General features: G+C 48.8%; 1 protein-coding gene across 4 annotated transcripts in view; it reads left to right on the forward strand.

The window, feature by feature from the left end:
* The window catches only part of znf609b (zinc finger protein 609b), a 58,238-nt gene that overhangs the window by 31,389 nt on the left and 4,615 nt on the right, over positions 1-22,234 (forward strand). For 2 of the 4 annotated variants that reach the window (XM_078085657.1, XM_078085660.1), the window contains exons 3-7: positions 5,961-6,186; positions 15,827-15,914; positions 17,939-20,474; positions 20,598-20,967; positions 21,785-22,165. In XM_078085657.1, the coding sequence (XP_077941783.1) occupies positions 5,961-6,186; positions 15,827-15,914; positions 17,939-20,474; positions 20,598-20,967; positions 21,785-22,165 (3,601 nt within the window). The remainder of the gene's footprint in view (positions 1-5,960; positions 6,187-15,826; positions 15,915-17,938; positions 20,475-20,597; positions 20,968-21,784; positions 22,166-22,234) is intronic. The other 2 variants (XM_078085658.1, XM_078085661.1) reach the window with 1 other exon arrangement.

The raw sequence follows: 22,234 nt of genomic DNA on the forward strand, positions 1-22,234 counted from the left end.
CCGTGCTGTAATTCACGGCTGCGAGATGAAAGTCGACTCGCTGCTCTTGCAGGCGTCTTCACGTTTATGTCTCGACTCCTCGCTCTGTTGCGTCATAAAACCCGAGCTGTAGCGTTAAGTGCCAAAATGTGTCCGAGTTTTCCTGGAGCCATTTATAAAATGACATGTTGAGCAAAGCGGGGGGGCGGCGCGCTTTTAACTTCAACACAAATATTCCGTCCCCCACATCTGTTATATGACAATTGTGTCATTTAAAGGGTCGTAATGTCATCGACAACAACTTACCGGTAATTCAGCAAACGGCAACTTTCTATTTCCAGGCAACAACTGTTTGGTTGAAAAGTTCGGCTCGCTCACGGCGGCTCTAAAGGGATTGTGGGTCACGGGTGACCAGCTTCATCACAGCTTGGTTTCCCCTCTGTATTATTTATGGGTGGCTATGCCTTCCTGAAAGCACAATTAGCAGCTGAGACGGAGAAGGGTTGCCTGGAAACCGAGTGCCTTATTCTAACCAGCTGGTGGTCCACAATGGATGTCAGGTGTTCCTGTTTCCTCTTTCGCTTTCTGTGATTACGAGCTTCAAAGAGAGCATGTGTTGTTTCAGGAGAGGAAATGGGCCGGTGAAAAGACTCTTGTAAGCTTCCACGACTTGAATCCCGCCACTTTAAGGTGTTTTTTTTTTTTTTGGTTCTTTTCGGCGTCTCACCGGCTGATGTAAGTAGTCAAATGAAAGGAGGCTTGTGCTTTTTGTTTTTAATTGTAGCTCAATGCTAATAAGCGTGATGCATTGATGCGGATCGTCTGCACGATGCCGTCGTCCTGGCTGGTTACAACTTGAATGCCGCTTTCCTTAAAAGTCTCTGGGGAAACGCTGTTTTTTTTCTCGGGCAGCTAAAAAGTGGGCGGAGCTATAGAGGACAGTGGCTCCACCCCCCCCACCCTCAACGCTACACGTATATTGCAGATTGACGCATGTCAAAATACTTTAGGTTGGTACTAGCTGAGCTTAGCACACGCAAGAATGAATGATTGTAACAAAAAATGGTGTATTTTTATTTCCTTTTTAAATAAATGATGTGGGTTTAACACAATACAGATTACAGAAAGGTCCCCACATGGTTTTCGTTGCAGCCACATAAAGGAGCCTGGGTCCCTCTTTTTTTTTTTTGACATTTCTTAACTGCGTCATTTGGAGCTGAAAAGCGGCACCGACCACAAAGTGTAATCTCCACCGACCTTTGACCTCACTAACTCACCAAAGATGTCCACAGGGTTTGCCCCCGGTGTCAAAAATAATTACATAATTGGAGCGGGAACACAGAACTCGGCCAACTAATAGCACTTCAGCGAGGAGTCCTTTTTGCTAAATAATGGGCCCTTGTGTCAGGAAGAATTACGCTTTCTCTTTTCCAGACAGATGTGTCTCTCTTTTGATGTTGGAAACGGTGTGGAGCTGCCCAGGCTTCACCAGGCTGGAAAGTCCAGAGCGTTCCACAATAAACAGAGACCTATTTAGATCAATCCCAGTCTCCTCAGACTGCTGCAACTCAGTCAGAACCTTTTACCCACTTCCAGACCGGTTCTGTTTGAACATTCAGTGTCATAATACATTCCTCCAAGTCATGAAAAACAACTCTATAAGCATGTATTAAATGGTTTATTACAAAAAAATGTCAGCGCATGTTCGTGTTCACTAACGTATTCGTTCATTAGACGACCTGATATACAAAGCGATAGTATGACAGTATAGTGAAAGCCCTTTTGTACAGCGTTTGCCCCTCAATAAAACTAGATTGACCCATAAAGCGCTATCTTATGATAAATCCACACATGCGGTTAATCCAAATGACCTTGTGTGCGTTCTGTGACTCGACCTCAGGGTGTTATTCCCTATTCAGGGTGAACGCCGGTCTAGAATGAAACGGTGAACACAGACTTCTATCCAGCATGAGTTTCCCTCCAAATGTTATTTCCATTTCAATGCACTTCAATGGAGAAAGAAAGCAGTTACATGAAATCAGCATGTAAAACAGAAGCTTCTTTTATTATACCTACTAATGCAGTAAAAGCACCAATAATAAATGTGATTTAATGGTGCAGCGGTGATGTGTGTTGGGCTCCGGTTGCAAACATAATTCTCTGACTTGTAACAGCAGTCACGTATGAAAGGGCAAACCATGACCGCGCACACATTTATCACCCCGTGTTGAACACGAGGAGCGTGCACCAGAGCTCTGTTGTTTAGAATGAATGCCGGTGAAGATAATATCTGTATTAAACATCATACGGGCACACGATTTTGAATCCAGAGCCTTGATACTTTCAGCTGTTTAAACACAACCACTCCGGCCATTTCCTGTGTTCATTAATGTCAAAAGATCCACGATAAGCCCGTTTTTTAATTCCCTCACGTGTCCTTTTGATTTGCAGCGTTATTTCACTTTAGAGGATTAACAATCTCTTCATCTCCACCACATGAAATCACGTTACAGAACAAATCATCTAGGTCCTTTCTTTTGACAGACAAAAATATTCCAATTAAGATGGAATTTATAACGAGAGTGGTTTTCCATAAATAGTGTACAATAAATATCACGCTCTGCTTGTCTTCTGCAGTGCACGGCATACAACAAATTGCACGAACTAAAAAAAGGGGAATTGCGATATTCTTAATGATTTGAACTTGAAACAAAAAGCGCCAATATAAGATTATACAGTTAGAATCAACACATCTGTGTGTCATGCAATTTAACATCGCAGTGACTCTTCTAACCACAAAAGGACGACAGTACTGAGTTTGGTAAACTCAAATAGTTCGTGAGGGGGGGCATGATGGAGGGGGGGGGGGGGGCAGTCTCGGGTGCAGCCGGGACAGGTGTCTCCGTGTGACACCGCGGAGTAATCTCTTGGTAATCCTCGCCCGAGCTCAGTGCTCAGTTTCTTAATCCCAACTCTAATAAACAAGTTAAAGCCCAAGTTAATGTGTCCAGAGGAAGCAAAAAAAAAAGTGTGCAGCGAGCGTCTTGTCTGCCGTGGGAGAGTTATTGTGTGATCACTGGAAGCCCCCCTCTCAGCGCTGCGAGGTAGCCTTGCAGATCCGTCAGTTCAACATTGTTCTTTCCCTTTTCTGTCTTCATGGGGTTCCAGTTAAGAAAAAGGCTCCCGTGACACACAGGCTTCATGTGGTTTTGGGTTGGACATTTCACAATCCGTTTTCTAGGAGGGAAGAGAATCATGGAATTTGTGTTGTTCAGTCGCATGTTGACAAGACGTCAGGCGCTTCCCCTGTGTGGGTTCACGTTCTGCGGCCTCCGAGTGAAAGTCCTTTTGTTCGCTCGTCCATTGATGGAATGTGGAAATAGAGCGCCACTGTTCATGCACATTGTACACTGGTCCCGTAGCCGCTGTGATCCTATTTAATTAATTCATGCCGTTACGTGTTAGAGAATGGTTCTTTTATTGTGGAGGAATCAGACTTTACTCCTCCTCCTTTTTTGCTGGCCTGGTGCCAGGATTTAAGTGGCAAAGAAAACAAAATGAAAAAAGCCCATCGGGGAAAAAAGGTTTCACCCAGTTTGTAAATGTAAGACATGGCCGTCTTAAATCTGACTGCTGGAGTGTTGGATGGGAGTCTTCCAATGTTTTTAGTTAGTTCAGAGGCTTCTCATACAAACCGTGTCTTTTTATTGTGTCTCTGGCCGGAGCGCCACCAGTTAGTCGATTAACCAAATAGTTGATGGATGGAAAATAAATGATCGAACATTTCAGTCCCCTTTTTTTTTTCAAAGCCAAAAATGGCTCTGGGCTTCTTTCTATTTCATCATAGTAAACTGAGTACAAGCCTTTTCAGTTCCCTTCTGTGCTATAGGGCAACCGCTTCGCTCCAAGTTTCCATCGTATCAGCTGTTGCATTAACAAACATTGCAGCAGGAAGCACAAAGGGGCCCATTCACAACGCCAAGGAAGTCTCTCTGGTATTTGACTGTTGGTTGGACGAAACAGGACGGCTTTTTAGCTAATAGTACAAGTAGCAGAAAATACTACAACTAGTACACTATAAAAAGAAAATGAATGATACGAGCTTCCGCTTCAGAGGTCACTTCCAGGCCGCAGTCGAGTCAATTTAGAGGAGAACCCCGCGTGCACCTTTTCCCTCCCGCCGGCTGTCACTCAGAAGGCGGGCTCTGCTGATTCACCGCGGCCGGCCACGTCGTGCACGAGGACGCCGACGAGCGGCCGCTTCGCCGCGGTGACGCTCGCCGCACACATTCACTCGCTCGTCCTCGATCGGCGCTCCTCTCTGTGAACAGTGAATAAGTCTTGAGCTAATATTAAATTTCATCGGGGGACTAATGTTTGGTTTTTCCAAAGCACTTTATTCCTATTCCTCCTGCAGCGATTGATCTGAAACGTGTCACGCGGTGTGATTCATGGCCGTGTTGCTCTCAAATGATTTGATGCATAGGTCACGATCAATCAGTCGCGAATAATTGTTCATTCAAATTGCTTTTTAAAAATGTGTTCAACGTGAGAAATGATTAGCAATTCATGTTTTTACATCTTGAATGGATAAGTATGATTTTTAAATGCCAATCTTTCTCCATCTTCCTGACACTTTATGCTTTTATTCGTTATGTTGTCATTGCTTTGACAAGCTTTTGCTGCTGTTGCAAAGTGGGACTCCGTCTTGCATGATTGCAATGCTTACGAAACCCCCAAACATTGGATGAGTGCCCAGCAAAAAGCAGAAAACGCACACACGCCTAAGTGTTGTCTAAATGTAGCAACGGAGCACTCTCGTGATGTTTGTGTGCGCCTCAATGCAGCTTCAGGCCAAGTGCCGTTAAGGCTAAATCTAGTTTCACCGGTTTTTCATTAATGGACTAACCAAAGCAGGATTCATCATCTGGGAACCACGAATGAAAGTGTTTTTTTTTAATGTAAAGTAAATGTACAGATTCATTTCTTGGGGTCCATTCAATGTTTGACCTGCCTGTGGCGCTAGAGGAACCATCAGGGGATCAGCAGTCGTTGGGATTCATCTTCTGGGGACCATGACACTTCCATCCGATATATGCCGAGATGAATAGTTTGTGTTCTCCACATTCCGCTCAGTTAGGAACACTAAGCGGATTAAATTATTTAAGGGGCGCACAGGCTCATGATCCAATGTGTCAATTATTATTTTGTCGTCTTAGTCTAATTGGATCCAGCGTTGGCGGCGTATCCCCGAGCACCCGGTGCTTTAGACCCAATTAATGAATGTGTGGCGTTGGCCGCGCTTCAATGCCGACCTGCTCTAAACCCGGTGTCACTGCGGCCCTTAAATCACCATCGGTCTCTCCCTCGCCCCCTCCCTCCCTCACCTCGCCCTCTCTTTTTCCGCCCACGCACTTCCTTCCTCCCGTTATCTCCGTTGCGCCCGTCCTCTGCCTCTCTGCCCTTTTCGTTTTTCGTTTCCTGCGTCGGCCACTCTGTCTGTTCATTGCTGTCAGTGTGTCAGAACAGGTGGAATCAATTACTGCCCCCCCCCCCCCCCCCCCCCCACAACCAGCTCCTTAGTTTGGGGAATTAATCAGTGATTGGCCTGTGAGATGATTTGGTGTCACTGGTCTCGCTTGGCGGCTCGCAAAGGGAGGAGGAGGAGGAGGAGGAGGGGGTGTTTGACCAATCCTGCATCGCTAATTCTCTCCTTCCACAATGGCAGTCAAAGCAGTCAACATACCCCCCCCCCCCTCCCCCCACATCACCTCCCCTACCTCTTAACCACCTCTAACGTGGATGAAAGACACAGAAGTGCTGCATCCTTCCGAGTAGGATTGCTTTGGAGGACCAGTAGCGTACCACCATGGCGTCCTCGCGGGCGCCTTTGTTGTGCCCCCCCCCCCCTCCCCCCATGTGACCTCTGTGTGTTTGTCTAGTGGTTCTAAAGCGTCTCATGTTTCTCTCTCTCTTCACAGATGGAATCTCCTGTCTCCACGCCAGCTCCTCCCCCTCTCCACCTCCTGGCCACAGTGGGCAACAGTGAGATCTCCTCGCCGTGTGAGCAGATAATGGTGCGCACGCGCTCGGTGGCCGTCAACACGTCGGACGTGGCCCTGGCCACCGAGCCCGAGTGCTTGGGGCCCTGCGAGCCCGGCACCAGCGTCAACCTGGAAGGCATCGTGTGGCAGGAAACTGAAGACGGTAAGTGGAGCGCTTCAACGCGCCGCTTAGTGGGACGAATGAGCCTTGGATGGTAAAGGGTGTGTGTGTGTGTGGGGGGTTAATGGCTGCATACATGTGGGATGTTTTTCTATTTGCACAGCCAGTGTGGTTGCACGAACACGTCAAAGAGCTATTGGTTTTTTCAAAAGGCTTCACTGAAGCCTCCGTCGTTTAAAGGAATAATCATCCCGCTGTCATTATCGTACATATTTCGCCTGCTCAGACGTAATTGGATCCGCCCTGACCGCCTCAGGAGCTGGTGGTGGTACTAATACGGGCTTTAACAGCCCACACGCTGCACAGCATTGCCAACAAGAATAGTAGTTGGCAGGCAGTTCTAAGGTGGCCTTGGTTTTTTATTTTTGCAGCGGAGCACGCAGACGGGAGTTAGCTGCACAGAGCGATCCGCTCTCAGCAACAACATGCCTCATAACACAAAGCACTTATTTCTGCAAGGCTGCCATTTGGGACGGCAGTTGGCTCCCTTCCTGCAGTGCGGTCCGAGTGAAATCTCAGACTCTCTCAGTCCCGCCCCACCCCCGCTCCCCTTGATCCAAGCCACATTCGTCTCATTTCATTTTAAGATGTATCGCCAGCACTATCAGGTTCTGCTAGGTGTGAGAGGCTTCCTTCCCTCCCTCCCTCCCTCCCCCTCTCTGTCTCTTTCTCTCTCTCTCTCGGTTGTGCATGTGAAATAATAAAAACACAGAATCTTCAAAGCAGCTCTGGCGCGGTCGTCTCTGCAGAGTACAAATCGCCCACACAACCACAGTGCTGCTGGTTGGTTCACTTGGAGGAACCGAACAGAAAAAAAGGGTCCCTGCCTCATAAAACATTCCCAAAGCACAGTCCCTGCTATTGAGACCCCCCCCCGGCCCCCCGGCACCCCCTCTACTCCCCTTTTTTTGTGATTTTTGCTTCCCTGTCCTCCTCTCCATCGCAACCCTTTTTTTTTCTGTTACCAAGCATCCAGCCGGTCGCCCCTTGACTCCGTTTCCAGGCAAACTGGGAGAAGATGAGTGCAAGGCGGGGGGGAGGGGGGGGGGGGGGGGGGGGGGGGTTGGGGTTGGGGCAGATAGACAAGGCTACTTCTGTTGGTGACACAAACATGGCTTAGTGCCAACACCAGTACTATGTTTGTCTCCCTCATTCTCTGCCTCCCACTGAGTGATTGACCCTCCCCCTCCCCCACCGGCTCCCCTCCTCCCCCCCTCCCCCATCCAAGTCTGTCCTCTTGCCTGCACTTGCTCTCTCAAAGCTGCTGTTTTGGCAGAAAGAGGTAGTGGTTTGGCCTGACAGGCTGTGTTTTCTTCTGATTCTACTCTATCCGCCCCGGTTGGGGGGGGGGCTGGTGGGAGCTTTTGAGTGGTTTTAAAGTGGTATGAGGGCAAGGGGGGGGGGGGGGGGGTCGCTCTGCAGGTGTGGCGCGCAGGTTGTTACGGCAATCAGAGTGTTTCCAGCAGCTAACACACTTACCTTTTATATAAAGTTTCTATTTTATAACATCAGGTCTTCACCGTCAGGCTAGAAGATCAAAGCGACATAGTGGACAGCTGGAACTCTGAAGTTGCGTTCCCATGTGGCTCTTTGTTTGAGGAGCATCGCTGACTCGATCAGTTCTTCATAAATCTGCTGGAGCTGAAACGTGTGCCACGGACTCCTCGGCACAAATGTCAGTTTTTTTTGTCCAAAGTGTAGTCGACAGCCCACCGGCTTCCTTTTTAAATGAAAGGGGCCCAGATGCTGCTGACTCTCCCAAACTGCACCGCCTCTCTGCCCCCCCCCCCCCCCTCCCCACCTCCCCTAAGAGACCCATGAAAGCAGACTCCTGTCATTGTGGTGCAACCGAGCAAATGAGAACCAAATGAGGAAATCAAGCACATCCAGGCTGAAGAGCAACAAACAGCCCCCACCTCCGAAGGAACAGCCGAGGCATCCTGATTAGCAGCCCCCTCCCCCACAACCCCTCCGCTCCCACCAACCCCACTTCCCTGCGTGGCAAGTCTCTCCCGTTTAGCATGCCGACCAACAGCTGCCTCATCACCTCCGCCTCCCCTCGGCCTTGTGGGAGTAAATGAACAACCGGCTCCCAGTAATTGTCTGCGCCTCACCCCGACTCGCCGAGCGCCAGAGACGGAAACGAACGAGGAGGGAGCGCGGCGACGCCTCGCGAAAATGCAATCACGGGAGCCGCAGCCTCCAAGTCAGAGCCGACAAGAATCGGGTCTGGTGAGGGCGGCTGTGTGTTTGTGATTCCGGCGCCCGGTGGGGGGGGGCGGGCGCAGTGGTGAATCCAGGTATTGGCCGGACTGAACCGAGGATCGCAAAACCCACCCACGGAGCTTCATAGTCACAATTGCGTTCAGCCTCGTGTCGGCCGATGAGTGGAGGCGAGGGAAAGTGAATCTGTGGCATTGGAGTCGGTCCGGGGTCGGGGGGGTATTTTAAGGTCCCCGTCATCGACACAAATCCCCTCGCTGCAGACGAGGCAGTGGCAGCTCCCGGCAGAGCGGCGTGCCGACCCCTCCCAGGCTTAGCGTGCTGATACCTCCAAATGTCACCCCTGAAACGCCGGGGGAAGTTTATTGCTCTTGAAACGCATCCCAGAAACGCCTCGGCTCCTGCTCCGGGGCAGAGGGAGCACAGGGCCCCTCCACCCACTCCCCCCAGCCCCCTCCTTCCCCTTTGGCCTGACACTGAAGCCCCACCTGCCTCGCACACCCCCGACCCTCCACTACACAGCAGGCTACTCCCTAAAGCAGCTTCTTAAGCTCCCTAATAGAAAAATAAAACGGGCCGCTCGGGATGAATGTTTGTCTGGTGGATTATTTATCCGGCACACATTACATCGTTGTAGCGCGGCGAGCTTAGGGGGAGCGGTCTGGCATCTGGTTGGGACAGAGGTCCGCCTGAAACGGATATTCCTGTATAAACATCGGAGGGACTTTTCCTGTTGAATGCCGGGTTTCTTCAGCCCAGTAGTGGAGCCGAGGAGGGGGAAGAGTGTGTGAAAGGAGCACTTTGCTCCGTGGCTCACTCGCCGGCTATGCCTCCTTGCTCTTTTGAAGACCACCTGTCAGTGGCCTCATTGAAATGTTTTCACAAAGGGCGAGGAGGAGGGGGGGGGGGGGGCGCTCCGCGTGATCTCGCCATAGAAAACTGTCCTTGAAATAAGAGGCGAAGCGTTTCCCAGGGTGCCTTGTGGGCCCGTCTGCGCGGCCAATGAGCGAGGAGCTGCCCGGGGTTTGGTGACAAAGTCGCGGACAACTTGCATTCCTTGCGGGAGGAGACCGCTCTTGTTAGTCACAAATTTAGTGTCACCAAGATGGCGCCTCGGCGAAACCCCCCCCCCCCCCCCCCCGCATCTCTGAAGAGGGGCTCGGTCCCCATTCCCGTTGGCCGACGGCTGCATTTTTTTTTTCAGAGCCCTTAAATGGTTGAGACTTAAATCATGTGCCCTCGAGGAACCGTAGTGTTTGCCAGTGGTTTGCCGTAAGATATCATGTTTGCGACGCACACGTCAACGAGGGCCTGAGTGATGTGCCGTTGGCAGACCCGTCTCTTAATCCGAGCACCATCTCCTATTAGGAAAAAACCCAGAGGGTTTGTTTTGACAGAGGGGATTATGGATTTTCCCCACATGGCATTTAGGGAAACTGCTCTATGGCTCTAACTACAAATCGCTTGCAGTAATAAATGTAAAGTCGGTAGAGATGTTCCGTGCGTGGCTGCTGTTTTGTGGTCTTCATAAGATAGACAGTAAGAGTAAACATGTTCTCATTTATTTTCTTTTTTGAGGGGGGGGGATTGCTGCATGAGGCTGATATGCTGCTTTGATGCGGACAGCATCCTAATGCTCCCGTCCTTTGCCTCTCGGGGGTTTGAGGGAATTGACCTTCTCGCAGGCCGTTGTTCTTGTCAGTGAGAGTGACTTTGAACTTTTACTTCTTATGAACCGTAATGCATCCTGAACTTCAATGCCGTAAAATTCAAAATAAAAGCGTCCGTGGTAAACTTAACTAAACAGTACCAGTCTACCAATCTTTGTAATACTTTCGCTTTTAAATTAATTTCAAAGTCATATATTTAGGTCAAAAAAATCCCAACCGTAGTTTCACTTTCCCGCTGTAACTGCGTGTGGGAGCAGCAGGCCGAACACACGCCGACGGAAGGTCGAAGACGCAATTTGTCGTTTTTTTCTGGTGAGGCGGTTTTAGCAGTTGTTTAAAACGGCGGATTCACGACGGGGAATTACAAAGCAGAAAGTGAGGAAATACCAATTACCTGCGGACAAACAGCCACGGAGGCCTGCCAGCGGCGGTTGCTATGGCAACAGAATGTTCCGTCGAAATTCATTTCCAACGAGCCAAAAAGGGCAAGTCATTTGGCAATTTTGAGAAGCTGGAATCGGCATTGGCGGAGCTCGGCGCGTTTCTGCCAGGAAAAAAAAAAAAACCTTAAAAAGGTACAATGCAATCAAAATGTCCAATCTCATTCATCTTAATCCTGTTTACCTCAACTAATCAGCTGATCCACCGGTCATTGCGTCCCACTGCGGGCAGCTTCCCCAGTGTGCTGGACGGGACTCTCGCAGATCCATGTGTGCCTCGCATTCAAGATAAGGTCAGTTTTAGGACTTTGTATTCTGACTCTGACAGAAGCGGACGTGCTCGGCTTCACTTAATGGTCCCCGCGTGCAGCGGCACTCTTAAAATGGACCGTTAGAAACATGCCCAGACAGTCGAATGCCCAAACGCTTCATTTATCGACGTTGGAGTTATTGCCCGTGGCAGCACCCAGCTATCTTTTATCTCCTCTTCGTAATAAACACTGACATCCTCCCCCCCGACTCCCCCCCTCATTGTTCTCACTTTCTTGTCTACATGCGACTTTGATACGAAGCGGGGCTTTTAGTGCAGAGAAAACCGGCATAAGAAAAGCTCTGTTTCCTAGGAGGACACAGAGGAGAAATCTGTCAATAATTACTGACTGTGTAGAAGACGTCATAATTGCATGTGCTGGTAATTGTTCACTTAAGGGGTTATCAGGGCTCTCCTTGTTTCAATCAGGCACATTTAATGACGCCTTTAATCTGATGATGCCCGAGAACAGTCGCGTACTGTCACACCCCATCATTACACGGGAGTGGGCGCCCATTTTGAAAGATAACAAAGGCCTTTTGACGAGGTCAGTCAGTGAAAGTGCCATTAACCCCGGTGGGTTCCTGTTGAGTTGAAGCAGAGCAGAGGTCAGCCGGTGACCCCCAGGCCCAATATTCTGGCCCCAAATGCAACCTAATGAAATGTGTTAAGAATGATGTGTGTGAGGGGGGTGGGGGTACAGGGGGCAGTCAACCATGCAGCAGCAGGCAAACCGTAATTTGTCCCCAAACATTGCCCTCTTGTTGGAGTAATCCCGCACAAGCAAGCGGCGGAGTTGCGCGCGCGAGGAGGCCGGCCGTTTGTTGTTCGGCGGCATTGGAAGGAAACGAGTGGTGAAAATTACAGGCGGATTCCTCACGGTAATGTGGGCTTCACTCGGCTGTCAGGGATGACCTTAATAAGGCCGGCGGAGGGGGAGGGGGGGGGGGGGACCCTTCACCCGGAAAAATGAACGCAGTGAGATCGGGGCTCGCATGGACCCGTAACCTCCCCGTGTGCAAACAAGTGCTCTCTGATGGAAAGTCCGTTCAGTTCCCCGTGCAATTTGCTTTCTGCCACAGGGAATTTGACTTGGGTTCGTTTGTCGAGAGCTTTCCGCGTTGAGACAGACTTGGCGTTTACATCTTTGTCCCAACGGCTCGGAAATTCCTCCTCAGATGAAAGTGAGCGGATACGTTTAAATGGCTGTCAGCTTCCAGCATGGAAGAGTTCATCTTAATCTTGTGCATTCCCCTTGAGCACGTTTTTATATTGCCAAGATATCCTATGAATTCACAGCCGCCAGTCTGAGGAGTCCATTGGAAACAATAGGGCGTTAATTATGTGGAGTGTTTATGGGTAACTAGAAGTGGTATAAATAACACTATTAACAGGCTCCAGGGCTGAAAGCTTCCCATTTTTCACCACTACCTCCTGTTCCCTTTTCCAACCATGTTCAATCAATATATCCATCGTTTGATAAGTCGCATTTAAGAAGTGAAGGATTAATACCCTTGGTAATTAATAAAAAGATCATTAATACAGTGAGAAAATACTATGTTAGCGTGCAAAGTGGATCTCTTTAGTTAGTAGAAATGAGTATTGCAAAAGTAATGTAAAGCACTTCTGCTATTTAGAATCAACCTCCAGGCTTTTCAGAGAGGCTTTGAAAATAAACGCCAGCAGTAAAAGCCCTTTAAACTCTTCCCTGGAATGAGGAATATGAACCTTTTTTAGTTTCAGCGAGCTACACAGCATGTGAACTCTGAAAGCTTGTAACCGCATACGTTTAGCTCGCCTTCTTAAAACAACTACTCCCCCGTTCTTTTTTTTTTTTTTTTTTGCTCCATTTCCATTGGAGCCGAGATGCGTCTGCATTTCTTTGAATGTCCTTGAGGTGTCCCACATAACGATCCTGGAACCACTTTATTAGCATTCACGGCAAGTATCGCAGAGGCGGAGATCTGAGGTGACCCAGAAGCCAAGGACCACTCTGGAAGGATTACAGAGCACATTGGCTTCACCATGGGAGGGGGGGGGGGGGGCCCCCGAAGGACACCACCACTCTAATGAAAATAAAACCGTCTACAAAAGGCCCAGTTTCTAGTGAAGAATTGTATGAAGTTGATATTGAGCTATCGGCCGATTACATTTAGTCTTTCAGTTTTTCTTTGTAGAACATGATTTTGTGATGGTAGATGTGGTGCCCTACCTGTGTGTCGGTACATATCCGATACGCCTGAACAATTGAGATGTTTTTATGCTCCTTTTGCCACTGACGGCACAGCAAAAGGCTGCAGCCTCCATGTCGGAAGAGTGAATCCAAAGGCGTAGTTGTTTTCTGCAAGGAGTGACTGAAAGAAGTCTGATTCAATAGAAGTCCTCTTGAGAGTGTGGTTCTACTTCTGAATGGATTTATTACCTCAGTCAACATTGTAAACATGGGTTTATGGTCTCGATGGCTAGTTTCATGTCTTCTCCAATATGACGTGACGTCCTTTCAGTGAGTTATAGTCCATTGAGAGTAAAACGTGTCGTAAAGCAGGATGTGCTTTAGGGCTGAGCTTCTTGTGATTGTCGTCGTCTGTGTTCTTCTCTTACAACTTAAACGCTTTTACAGTTCAGTGTGTTTTCAGTTCCTGAATCTTAATTCTGTTTTGGTTTCCCCAAGATTGGCCTTCAGAGTTTGGTTGTGATTACTTCTCTGATTCCGTGATTGCGTCTCTCCTGGCTGCAAAAAGCCAAACTCGAGAATTCAATTTGGTGCCGTTACCGTGACTACATCGACGTCTCGCTCATTAAGTATTTCTTGCTAATTCATCGAGGACTTATTCAGGGTGTTTTTCTCACTACATCTTCTCATCACTTTGCAACCCCCCGCTGTGGGCCACTCTTCTAGCAGCAGGCCCCTAAATGAGTTTTTCTCGAGGAAAACCCGGGGAACTTCCTTGGGAGAACCCGATTAGAGAGGCTCATGTTCCGGCGGGACAGTGATCCGTATCAAGCAACCAAATACTTCAGCAGATTTCTTCAGAACAAGATAGTGAAAGTCCTTGATATCTGAACCAAAGGTTAGAGCGGAGTCATGTCAAAGAAAACCTTTGCAGGGGCCTCAAGATGGCTTTTGAGATTCTCCTCATTCGGCTCCATTGAGCACGAGTAAATCTGTGAGTGGATAACCGGAAAGCCTGCTATAAAAATGCTAGGGTGGTTTAAATGTTTAAAAAAAAAGCCAAACAACAATCTTGAATCTAAACATTGAACTGTTTTTTGTACTTGTAGTAATGCTAACAGAACCACCCAGTGACACAGCGCCACGGAAGCAGGCAGGCAGTCTGATGCTAATTTAAAATCATTAAAGACCTTAAAGCCCTCATGGTAGCGTTTCTAAACCCCCCCCATGCCGGAGAAAGCGGGGCGGACTACATCCTTCGCATCATGAAAGACTACTCTTTCATTTGCCCTGCCGTGATTTACATCCTGCCACAGCCAGCTGCCAGAGCCATTTTGTGTTGGAGTGTTTGGAGAGCTTAGGGTGGGGGGTGGGGTGGGTGGGGGTGGGCGGCTGTTGAAGGCGTTTTCAGAAAAGCCCTGTGTTCTTCTAATGTGACAGAAAGCTGAGCTCGAGAAGCTCTCCTCCAGCACATTGGCAGTTGGATGCCGCCCTGACGCCGGCGCTCGTTGGCTGTCAGGAGTGAAGGAACGAGTCGTGTGGCCAAGTGTCGGCAGGTTCCTGTAAAGGGGGGAGGGAGAAAAATGAGGTCTTGACTGCGAGTTGTGTGTAAGAGCGGGTACGGAATCGTAAGCGCCGGATGGCTGTACCGCTGAGAGGAGGAAATGAGGGTGAGGGGAAAATGGGGTGAGCGAAGAGAGGCTTCCCGAGCCAACCGAACGCTCCGAGGGACGCGAGCTGCCAGCCAGCATTCCTGTGCCATTAGATAAGTCGGCTCACTGCAGCCTCCAGTTTCTCTGCAGTGCTGAGGTGGCAAGCGGAGGTCACCACCGGGGGAGGGGGAACACATTCTGAATGTTTCTGTGCACGACCGTCCACGCCTAATCCTCTCGAGTTGTTTCGCCGGTGATTTAGTTTATAGTTCTGCCTCTCGCTTTCTGCTCTGAGGTTGTTGGATGTGTAGGAATGTAAAGTGCGGGGTTTCACTTATGCAATCTAGTACAAATATGCACACTTGTGACATTGACACGCGGATGAAGAGTGTTTGGTCTGTGGGGGCGACACCTGCACGGAGAGTCGTGTGATCTTCAGGAACTAATTTGAGATTTCAAATGCGAGGTCGGTATCCCACTCGAGCGGTACCAAATTCACACCGGCCAAATGGCAACACGGGAGCTTCTAAGTGTGACGGATTGCAGCAATACCAGTGAAGTCAAGGGGCCGCTCTCTCACACGCGGTTACAGTCCGTCAAACCAAACCATTCACGTTGAATTGGTTTAACCCGGGAGCTCGTTTGTTTGTTTGTTTTCATAGAAGCCGGAGTAGTAGATCCGTATTCTCCCTAAGGCATGCGTTTCTGGGGCTGCAAAGTGAGATGGAGGACGGCAAAAAAAATATTTGCCTTCAGATAATTCTCCTTTGGGGGGGAAAACTCCTCCTCTGTGAAGGGGGCCTGATTTAAATGGAAAGGGTGTTGGGCGAATATTCCCCGGTAACCTCGGTGTGATCGTGAGACCTTCCACCGGCCTCTCATTCAGGTTACAGAGGACTGCAGTCGAGTGTGTCCAAAGTCGTTTAGGAGATATCAGTCAGTCTAACCCCCGCGGCTCTGGTGTGTGAAGAAGATTAAAAAAAAGGATCTTCGACTTTCCTAGCTGTGTGTTTGTGACGCCCTTTAGCAAAGATCAACGCTGTCATGCAGCAGCCACAGCGCACATCTTACTCACATGGAAAATGTTCCTATTTGTTTTGCTATTGTCAGAGTTAACACAAAACAAATGGCCTCTTTGTTTCCTCCTCTCGCAGGCATGCTGGTGGTCAATGTTACATGGAGAAACAAGACTTATGTGGGCACCTTGTTGGACTGCACACGACATGACTGGGCTCCCCCCAGGTAAGGAGCATCCGCCCGTTTTGGTTCTTATTCCCATTACTGCTTTCTCCTGTGGAAGTATCTAAATATGCATCATCTAATCCGGCGCTCGGTAATGCTGTATCACTTGTGTGGCGTTGTTCAAACAAAAGCTGCAATAACCGGTTTCACAAGGTATTTGCACTTTACAAAGAACTCACTGTCACACACGGCGGTTGTAAATGTCACGGTAGAGACGGGAAACAAATTCTGTATTTCCATCCATCATTGATGCAGTTTCTCTATTCGGGCTGCACGCGGTCTCTCAACCTTTTCATATTCTCTGGTATATGAATCTACTGTAGTTCCATCGGCTCAAGAATATACACGGCTTAATGCACAAACTTGCTTGTGTGCAGCTGGACCTTTTCAAGCACATGTTAGCGTCTGTCTGGGGGGGTTGGGGGGAGACAGGATTCATTGGCAGCCGGCTGGGGTCCCGGGAGGAAGTGGTGGAAATAGAAAGCTACTCTAACCAGCCAGATTGCAGAATCCAATTATTGGACTAATAGCTTTTCCTCAACACTGTATATTACATTCTCTATCACCAAGGCTGCAATTTCTTAGATCTGTGTTTTGTGGGCAGTAGCTGAAGTTGTTTGTAATTTCCAGGTATCTGCCTTTTGTAACGCAAAATACTGTGGAGGTTGTGTAAAATACATCGCCAAGCACTTGCTTTAATTTAGGGCAGCTGCACTACATCTAAATGTAAATATAAATCTATATTTGAACTGCATGGTTAAGTGCAAAAAAAAAAGTCCAGATTAAAGCCTTGCTAATGGAAAACAAGGTGAGACGGCATCACACTAATGTATCACAGTATATCACAATAATGTCCAGTAAGTGAGGTTTGCTTGGATGTTTTTGGACCAGGGCAGTTTGCAGAACGACTGCATTAGGGAAACGCCATGAATAATTCAAAAAGCTTTCAGCAGACTGAATATAAACTTGCACTTGTAATGAGTCAAAATTCCTCCACCACCGCCAGACTCTGGATGTCTTCACGTCCCCTGCTGGGGTAGAAATGGTTTGGAGAGACTTGAACAGGGATCTGTGAGTCGTACCAGCCTAGTGTCTCTCTTTGACACAGATTCCTAACCTTGACTGCTGTGCAGATAGATAATTGCATCACTGCTACGCAGAGATAAGGCCAAACTGCTATTCTAAGTATCTGAGTGACTCGTAGTTTTGACTACAAAGCAGCCGGACTGCTTACTGCTGTCTTTTCAAATTATGTTTACATGCCTTTGCGTTGTCATGTGGCTTTGTACAAGGTACTTACTCACTTACAGTGCACAAAAATAGCTGTTTGAGAGGGAGGTCACAGAGCAATGGTACATATTTTCCTTTCATTGCCATTGTTTATTAGGGCTTCTGCAGTAATGACATCATTGCTATTACTATTTACATTTCCTTAAGTTCCTTAGAGACAACGTGTTATTGTGGCTTTTAATTTGGCCTACCAGTGCAGTAAATGCAATTGTATGGGAGACTCAAATATTCCAAACTGTCTAAAGGTAAAGCAGAGAAGTAGCATCTTGTACAAACGTCTTGAGTCATGATGAATAATATTTTCAAACGTATAGGTTAAAATGCTTTTAGAGACCATAACTGTTGCCCAAAAAACTTTTCCCCCGGACCTGAATAATCAAGTATTTTGGTTACCTAGCCAATAACGGGGGTAACTTTGGTTTACACATGACTTATCATCTTGATTACACAACGTGTAGTCTCCATTACACATAAAACAACTGGCCGCACCATTGCCGATGTAGCAGTGTGATCTTGTAGAAGTTCAAGAAATTCAAAATCTATAGTTGCCCAAAAAAAAGCTTAATTTATTGACCATAATTTAATCAAATAGTATTAGATGATAAGGTTTTATTTGCCGTTTATTCAGCTGCCACAGAAATGTTGATTAAAGGGATGAGCAGCTCCTTTTCCATTGTTTGAGTTGGAAATCAACCATCACTAATTCTTAGACCTGATTTTTGCCACTACTTCAGATTTTGTGAATCCCCAACAAGCGATCTTGAAATGAGGAATGGCCGTGGTCGAGGCAAGCGGATGAGACCGAACAGCAACACCCCCATCAACGAAAACAGCAACTCATCGGACAACAAGGGCACCACCAACAACAAGACGCGAGCTGCCTCTAATAGTAAGGGCCGCAGGGGCAGCCAGACGCCGTCAGAGCGCCGCACGCCGCCCAACAGCAACACGGAGGACATCAAGGCCAGTCCCTCCTCAGCTGGGAAACGTAAGGCCAAACCTGCCTCGGACATGGAGCCCAATTCTAGCTCAGAGGACACCAAAGGCAACAAACGAATGCGGACAAACTCCAACAGTGGTCTGGGGCCGACCGGTCTCCCTCTTCCTTCCATCAAGACAGAGCCCCTTCCACCCCCCCTCGATCGCAGCTGCCCCTCCCCAGTTCTTATTGACTGCCCGCACCCGAACTGCAACAAGAAGTACAAGCACATCAATGGTCTCAAGTACCACCAAGCCCGAGCCCACAATGACGATGACATCAAGTTGGAAGTAGATGGAGACAGCGAGTATGGAGAGGACTCGACTCTCCACCCTGAACCAGGAAACTGCAACGGAGCGTCCATCTCTCAGAAAGGATGCTTGTCTCCTGCACGTTCGGTTACTCCGAAAGGAAGGAACTTTGATGCTCAAAGTCCTTCGCCGTCTCCTGGCAAGTTTGGGTCAAAGCAGAGTAAAAAGAAGCCGTCTGAGACGGATCCAGAATTGGGAGGTACCCCGGCGGACGGGTGTGAGGATGGACCGTGCCTCACTGATGAGGCCAGTAACGATGGTATAGATGATAAGAGAGGATCAGACAAGTCTAAAAAGGCCGCCACGAAAGCCGATAAAATGGCGCAGAAAAACATGAAGTCGCCACGGCCAGTTGTCCCTGGCTCAACATCGTCCCAGCAGATGTACCCTTTTCCTCCAGGAAACCCCAATTCTTCCCCAGGGCTTACCCCAATAATACAAGGGATTCCCAAGAGTCCCCAAATGAAGGGTGCACAGCCTAAACCCTCTGCCATTGGAGATCCTCCCTCAAGTAGCTCCAAAGACAAGAAGAAGAAGGACAAGAAGAAAAAGGATGGTGCGAAGGAGGGCGACAGCCCCAAGCCGCCGGGAAAGGGTGGCAAACTGGAGGAAGGGAAGCTTCCGTACCCCGAAATGTCCGATCCAGGAAACAAGGGAGAAGGTCTCCTCAATGGTTCCTCAGATCCACACCAGAGTCGCTTGGCCAGTATCAAGGCTGAGGCTGACAAGATATACAGCTTTTCTGACAATGCCCCAAGCCCTTCCATTGGGGTAGCCAGTCGGATAGACGGCAGCGGGATGCCACAGCCTCTCACGCCACTTCACGCAGCAAACCAGAATGGCGCCGACAACTCGTCAGTGAAAACCAATAGCCCAGCATATTCAGACATTTCAGATGCTGGTGAGGATGGAGAAGGAAAACCTGATGGTGGCAAAGTCAGGACGGAGGACCAAGTTGTCAGGGAAAGTGTCAAAAAGGCCCTCTTTCCAAACCCGACACCAAGCAAAGAGTCCCCCTATTACCCCAGCTATGACACTTATTACTCACCCAATTACGTAAACCCCAGTCCTGGGGGGCCCAACCCAGGCACGCCAGGGGCTGAAGGTCAGATCAAGATCAAAAGGGAAGAGGACCAGGATCAAGTTGAGGAAAAAGTCAAAGTTGAAGTTCCTGAAGACCGTAAACCTGACAGCATTGCTCTCGGCCTGCAGCAGCAGCAGCAACAGCAGCAGCAGCAGCAACAACATCAGCAACAACAGCAACAACAGCAGCAGCAGCAGCAGCAACAACAACAACAGCAGCAGCAACAGCAGCAGCAGCAGCAGCAGCAGCAACAGCAACATCAGCAGCAGCAGCAGCAACAACAACAACAACAGCAACAGCAGCAGCAACTACAACAGCAACAGCAGCAGCAACTACAACAACATATCCAACAGCAACAAATGCAGCAACAACAGCAGCAACCCTCAGTCATCCAACAGCGATCCAACATGTACATGCAACCGCTTTACTACAACCAGTATGCGTATGTCCCTCCCTATGCGTACCACCCCGATCAAGCCTACCATAACCACTTGATAAACACCAACCCGGCCTACCGGCAACAGTGCGAAGAGCGGCAGCGTCAGATGGCGGAACAGCATCGCGCCGAGAAGAAGTCCGATGCAGCGTTGAAGGAGCGAGAAGCCTCCATGAAGGAGGAGTGGAAACAGAAGAGCCCGATGCCACCGAGCCTCTCCAAAGCCAGTCAGTCGGAGCACGCAAAGGCATCGCAGCCCTCGAGCAAATCCAGGGACTCACCCTCTGAGCCCTCCTCCAAGTCCCTTGGAAGCGTCAAGGGGGACGACCAAAAGTCCCAGCAAGCCGAGGGGCTAAAGATGAAGCTGACCGAAGGGGGCCACCATGGAAAGGAAGACTCCAAGCAAGCACTGGAGTCCAGAGGTCAGCCTGGGATGGAGCAAGCCATGTGGTACAGACAGGTAAACACCAGCTAGTATAAATGTGTGTGTGTATGAATGTATGTCGTAGAATCATTTCAATACGTAGATTCTGTCTTTTGCTGACTTGGACCTTTTATGTATTCGCCCCCCCCTCCCCCTCAGCAGTACCCCGAGAGCCAGAAGGCCCAAGCAGAAGACGAACACCAGCAGCAACAACCCCGATGGAAAGACGAAAGGGACAGAGAGCGGGAACGCGATCGTAAATTAAAGGACGACCGGCCCAGGCCCAAAGACAGTCAGAGCGGGCAGAAGGAGGACGGCAAAGAGGGTGGTGACCCCAGAATCACTTCCGAGGACCACCGGGCCATGAGCAAAGACTCTCGTTCTAATCCCCACCTGCAGTTCTCATCACCACTTGCACAGCACCAAGGCTACATGCCCTACATGCATGGTTACCCCTATGGACAAGGCTATGACCCCAACCACCCCGGATACAGGGGCATGCCCTCGGTCATGATGCAGAATTACCCAGGTAGGACATCAGATCACCAATATATGCTGTCTCTGGAGAATTAATACGGTCCTGGTAGGAAGTCATATTCAGTATGAAAGGTGGTTATCATTTTGAATTAGTCTGAGCTGGTGGCATTAGCGAGCTAAAGTAAGCGATTTAGAACAACGATTAAGTTTAATCTACATCGAAGGAAAGGCAACGCGGTCTTAAACCTGCATGTCTCTTACTACTTAAGAGACAATGGCTCAAATGATTTTGTCATTACAGATTTTCTATCCTCACTGGATCTCCAGGGTTTTTATCGTGATGTTTTCTTTCAAAACGGCAAACGATAAAATAATTATACAATTTGTCTGCAGTTATTTCGGAAACCAGTCAAGCAGCATTAAATGGTTGATAGCGATGACAATAGTTTGGTGTAGCATAATGGGGGCAAAACGGAGCATGGAAGTAATCTGCAGGGTAGTTATTCAATCAACAATTGATTTTGTCTTCATATGTGGTTCTGAACAGTATTATTAGATATGAAAAATCAAATAAACTGAAATACTGAGTGCTTTGGCAAAGTCCTCCTCATATATACAGCTAAAAGAATGTAGTTATCGCGTATTCAACTGAAGACCAGGTATGAAAACCGTCATTTTGATAGTTTGATCGGAAACTCCATTTTCCCTTCGTAAAGGAAATTAAAATGCTTCGTTTTTGGTCCACCACAATCGAAAATGTAGTGTTTTATCTGTTACTGGAATGTTGAACTGTCCTCGCCTGGGTATTAAGCAGACGTGGCATCCAAACATCGGTCAGTTGTTATAGTAACTTTTCCCGTCCCTCGCAGGCTCGTACCTTCCCGGAGGCTATCCCTTTTCCCCATATGGCACTAAAATAGCCGGAGGCGAAGAGGGCGGGGACAAATCGCGCGCTAGCCCCACTGTCACCAAAACGGCGGCGGACTCCAAAGCGCTGGATATCCTGCATCAGCACGCCAGCCAATACAAGAGCAAATCCCCCACGGTGGGGGACAAACCCCCCCACGAGAGAGAGAGGGAGCAGGAGCGAGGAGCCGCGGGAGACCGCGATCGGGAAAGGGAGCGCGAGAGGGAGAGAGAGCGAGACGTGGACCGACCGCGCTCCTCGCCCTCGCAGCGCATCATGCCCTCTCACCACCACCTGGGCTACCCGCTGCTCTCAGGCCAGTACGACCTGTCCTACGCCACAGGTCAGTCCTGCTCTCGGGCCGATCCATCATCTGCACTAAATGTTCTTAACCAGGCACTATATATGCAAA

Source organism: Gasterosteus aculeatus, chromosome 12 (genome assembly GCF_964276395.1).
Source record: "Gasterosteus aculeatus chromosome 12, fGasAcu3.hap1.1, whole genome shotgun sequence".
NCBI lineage: Eukaryota > Metazoa > Chordata > Actinopteri > Perciformes > Gasterosteidae > Gasterosteus > Gasterosteus aculeatus.